The 4,759-nt window shown below is 34.0% G+C and overlaps 1 protein-coding gene and 1 long non-coding RNA gene across 2 annotated transcripts; both read right to left on the reverse strand.

Moving 5' to 3' along the window:
• Positions 1-16: 16 nt before the first annotated feature.
• On the reverse strand, positions 17-2,113 carry LOC122546795 (mucin-16-like; the record flags this gene model as incomplete). The annotated part of the gene is made up of 5 exons (XM_043685428.1): positions 2,059-2,113; positions 1,289-1,449; positions 1,069-1,136; positions 217-383; positions 17-43 (listed from the first exon to the last, which is right to left on the reverse strand). Coding segments are annotated over exons 1-5 (478 nt in total), but the record flags the coding sequence as incomplete, so codon positions are not given.
• A 665-nt stretch (positions 2,114-2,778) lies between these two features.
• On the reverse strand, positions 2,779-3,744 carry LOC122546796. The gene is made up of 3 exons (XR_006310806.1): positions 3,681-3,744; positions 2,977-3,146; positions 2,779-2,805 (listed from the first exon to the last, which is right to left on the reverse strand). It is a non-coding gene; the product is annotated as an uncharacterized LOC122546796 (long non-coding RNA).
• Positions 3,745-4,759: the final 1,015 nt, after the last annotated feature.

A 4,759-nucleotide genomic window follows, 5' to 3' on the forward strand; every position in this document is an offset into this window, starting at 1 on the left:
TAAGAAGCAGACTTACTTGGTAAAGGTGTTGTTTCATGATAACCTGTACAAAAGATTGAACTGTTGTAAGTGTCATGTACCGTGTGGAATTTACATTTTAGAAATTGAGCAAAATTTTATGCATTTTTGAAATGGACTTAAATCATTCTGAATGATATGATTAATCATGTAGAATAAAATTCAAGTGCACAACATATATCTTTAAATGTTCCATACCATTTACGTAGAGGCTGTTATTGTCCAATGAGTAGATCCCTAAGGTGGAGATGTTGTTTGTGTTGTCTCTGAATTCGTGGTACACAGTGACCCTGTCAACATCCTGCGTAGAATCATTTCTAAACTTGCAGAGTGAATACACGCTGGTGTTGGCAACATTTGCCACACTGTGAGAACAAAATGCATTTCAGAGGTTAAGTAAAAATTGTATTATCACGCTAATCAGCATTCATCCCCTCAGGAATAGTATGTGTACTTCAATAAAGTTGAAATCATTCAGCATATTCAGAGTGAATACACGCTGGTGTTGGCAACATTTGCCACACTGTGAGAACAAAATGCATTTCAGAGATTAAGTAAAAATTGTATTATCACGCTAATCAGCATTCATCCCCTCAGGAATAGTATGTGTACTTCAATAAAGTTGAAATCATTCAGCATATTATTAATCTGCATAATTTCCAATTGTCTTTCTGGTCATGAATAAAACACAGCTGTCTGCTAATTCACTGATCAAATGAATTATTAGATGCCAAATTCATCAAAGAGAGTAAAAAGTGAACAAAGCAATTCACTGGTTCAGTTTCAAGTGAATTAAATGATGAATTAATTATCATGATTAAACACACAAGTGTAAAACTAATGTGAAACATTAGCATCACAAATCACTCAACATATGTACAACATTCAACCATGAAATACACCTTTGTGAGCTCTCTGTTGTACAGATGTTCACATTTTTAAACTTTATTACAGGATTTGAAGCATATCACTATTAGGTTTAAAAAATGCACATTGATTTTCTTAATAACTTTTCCCGAAATTATCACTTTTGAAACAACTGAAACTCACCTGAAGGAAATGACTTGACAATGTAAAAATGTTTCATTAATTTCACTCTTATTGAACAGAGCAGTGAGCTGAAATAAATTCACAATCATTCTGTTACATGCTGAACTGCACAATAATTTTAAAAATACTTTGCCCATTCATTTTCTTTTACCAGTAACATAGCTCTTAACTTATCAGAAATAAAATACTTGTTGGAATAATACCAGATTCTATTTGTTACCTGCTTGGAAATAATATCTGATGTAGAATTATGCAACAAGGAACTGGAATCTTGTAGACTTTGTGTAAACATCAGGTTGGTGATTATAAATGTAACATTAAATTCAATGGGCTTGTCTGCCACATTTGGTGTTTGTGTTGTCGTCACCACTGGTGTTATTGCTAAGGAGACATAAAGAGAACACTAATCTGTGAATACAATAAACATCAATTTTTCAAGTGAGCATGAAGTGGACAACAGGTCAAGTACTTGTGCATCTAGCTAATTATCTAAACAACAATGGTAAAAATGAGTAGCAGATGGTTAATGACAGAGAGGCTTATTCATTTGAGACGTGATTTTATTTTAATTTTTCCTGCATGGTGTCAGTACATATTAAGGCTGTGTTAGCAAATATCTTGTGTGGATACACACAGGTAAGAAATTAATTGCACAACTACAGAATGGGCACTATATGCATACAGCAGGCTGGGAGCTTCGTGTAGGCATGACATGAGCTGCAGCAATTGAATGAATAAATTACACCTTTATGAATGTCAGCTTAATTCTGCACAAACCTGGAGGAGATATAAGCCACTTAGATGCACAAAGAGTATAACTACGGGAATGAAAACATATGAAGTATTAGAGAAACTCAGCAGATCTGTGCAACATCTGTTGGGAGATAAGCAGAGGTAGTATTTTGAGTCCAATGACTCTTCTTTGGAACACAAATTGTAATACAGTAACCACAATGCTGTATTTATAGAAGCAACTTGTTTTAACATTACAAAGAGAAATTTCTGCAAACAGGGATCTATTTGCAGTTTCATGATCTTGGGACATGGACTTAACAGGAGATTGTAATGCTAAGCAATGAGAAGTATTTATCCTCACCATTTGTATCCAAATGAGAGATCTGCAATATAATATGACACATCTCCTTAAAATGCATGTCATTGTTTCCTGCATTTTAAGGGGACGTGACAACATGCAATACAGAGTCACAGGCTCTAATGTGTCTAATTACGTAATGAAAACTTTGTTAATTGCACAGTATCTTTTGAGCAGTATCCTTGTGTGCAGACTGGTAGATTAAAATATTTGCTATGTTTGGATCCTTAATTCACTTGAGCAACTACAACATCTTAGCATTAATTTATTCTTGAGTACTGACTATGTCTTATCATGGGACATCTCAGAAGTGTGCTGTTTCAAATAATATCTGATTTCCTTGTTTCTTACAGATTTGGGATCAGCTGTGTCATTCTGTGGATCATGCATAATAGATATGAGGTAACAAATGCAACCATTGGTCGAGCCTTCAAAGAATGCTCAATTTAATAATTTAAATAAATGACACACAAGGACTACCTTGGAGACACTGCATCCTCAATAAGATTGGTTGATTTCAGAATCTAGGGACATTCATGAGTAAAGGTCTTGCCTTCATTTTAATACAGGATTGAAAGTGGAACAACAATGGAATTAAGAAAGGAAAGTTTACTTACTTGGGAAAAATGCTGATTCATGATAACCTATGGAAAAAGATATAAATATCATGAGCAAGATCCATCACGTGGAAACATTCCTGAAAGAGTATGCTATCTTTTGTGCATTGTTTAAAACAAACTAAATTTAAGATGAATGAATTATTCAAACATATATAAACTGAAATATACACAATATGTCCTTTAAATGCTAAATACCATTTACGTAAAGGCTGTTGTTGTCCAGCGAATAGTTTCCTAAGGTAGAGATGTTCTTTGTGTTGTCTCTGAATTCACGGTACACAGTAACTTTATCAATCTCCTCAGCGGTGGAATCATTTCTAAATGTACAGATTGCATACACACTGGTGCTGCCACCATTTGCCAAACTGTTAGAAAAAAAAAGCACTTTGTTGATTTACTGAATGTGAAATTATTCCAAAAATAGCAATGTATAATCTAGTTTACATTCATACCTTGTAGCTATTTCAATAGAGCTTCATTCATCCCCTGTAGCAGTAGCTAAAATAACTTCCCAATTATCAGTGTTTTCAAAACTTTGAAACACAGGATCTGTCCTCCATTGTTAATATTTGTATAGTTAAATGTCAAGAGGATGGAAGAGTGAAAGAGTAAAGGAAAGCAGTTCAGTGATTCAACTTTAAATGTAATGTGGAAGAACTAATGATGATTTCAATGCACCGATGTAAATCAAATATGAGACAATAGCATGGCAAACACAACACTGCACACAAGATACAGCCAGTAAGTATACCTGTGTATTACACTGCCTAAATATAAGTATTTTGAGTCATCTTTACATGGCTCCAATCATTACTACCTTCTCCCTTTAAACAATGCAATGGTATTTTTAATTAATCTTGAATGGAAATTTAATTTTTTAAAAGATAAAAGGAACTCACCTGAAGGAAACAACTTTGCAATGTGAAAATGTTGCATTAATTTTACTCTCATTGAATAGGGTAGTGAGCTGAAATAAGGTAATAATTACACTGTTAGGGGGTGACATTTTCAAAGATTATAAAAATGCTTCTATGAAACATTTCCTTAATTAGACAGCTCTTAATCTTAAAAAAAACTACATTAGTTGCTCATATAATGACATATTCAATTTGTTACCTGTCCAGAAATATCATTTGATGTAGAATTAAACAACAAGGAACTGGAATCTTGTAGACTTTGTATGAACTCTAGGTTAGTGATGACAAATGTCACATTAAATTCAATGGGCTTCTCTCCCAAATTTGGAGTTTGCGTTGTTGTCACTGCTGGTGTTATTGCTAACAGGAGACAAAAAGAGTACATTATTCTGAGAACACAATGAGCATCAGCCTTTCCATTTGTTTTTGACTTCCTGCCAAAATATACAAAATCTGGAAACTAATCATGATTTGCAAGAGATTGGACAACATATCAGGAATTGTTGAGATGCTGGCAGATAGATTGCTGTCAAGTTACATTGGCAATGTGAAAGATTTTCTCCTAAGAGGAATGGCAATTCACACTTCATTTGTAAAGGATTATGACATGTTTAGGCAATGCAGATAAAAGCAAAATGTTTTCCATTTGGTGTTGCAATGATTGGAAGCCACAAGTTTAAGATTTTGCATAAGATTTTCAGGAGTAATATGGAGAATTTTTTTTAAGCAGCAAATGGAAATGGCCTGAAAGCCCGCTGAGATGAAGGTGGTTGATGATTTGAATGAGATACTGGGAAATTTGAGGGAAATTATGTTGTAGACCAATGATCATAGAACAGAGAATAGGAAAAATTGTTGGCAAACCACTTGAATAATTAAGCAGAGAGTGAATAGTCTGAAATTTTTCAGCAACTCAGAGAGGCTCAGCGAATGTGATTCAGTTTTTTGAAGAGGTGATTAAAAAGTAAAAGAGGAATATCAATGAATGCAATTCATGGGGACTTTCAGAAGATATTTGTGGAAATCCTTGTAAGGAAGTCATGATTTGGAGATGCCGGTGT

Source organism: Chiloscyllium plagiosum, unplaced genomic scaffold (assembly GCF_004010195.1).
Source record: "Chiloscyllium plagiosum isolate BGI_BamShark_2017 unplaced genomic scaffold, ASM401019v2 scaf_5042, whole genome shotgun sequence".
NCBI lineage: Eukaryota > Metazoa > Chordata > Chondrichthyes > Orectolobiformes > Hemiscylliidae > Chiloscyllium > Chiloscyllium plagiosum.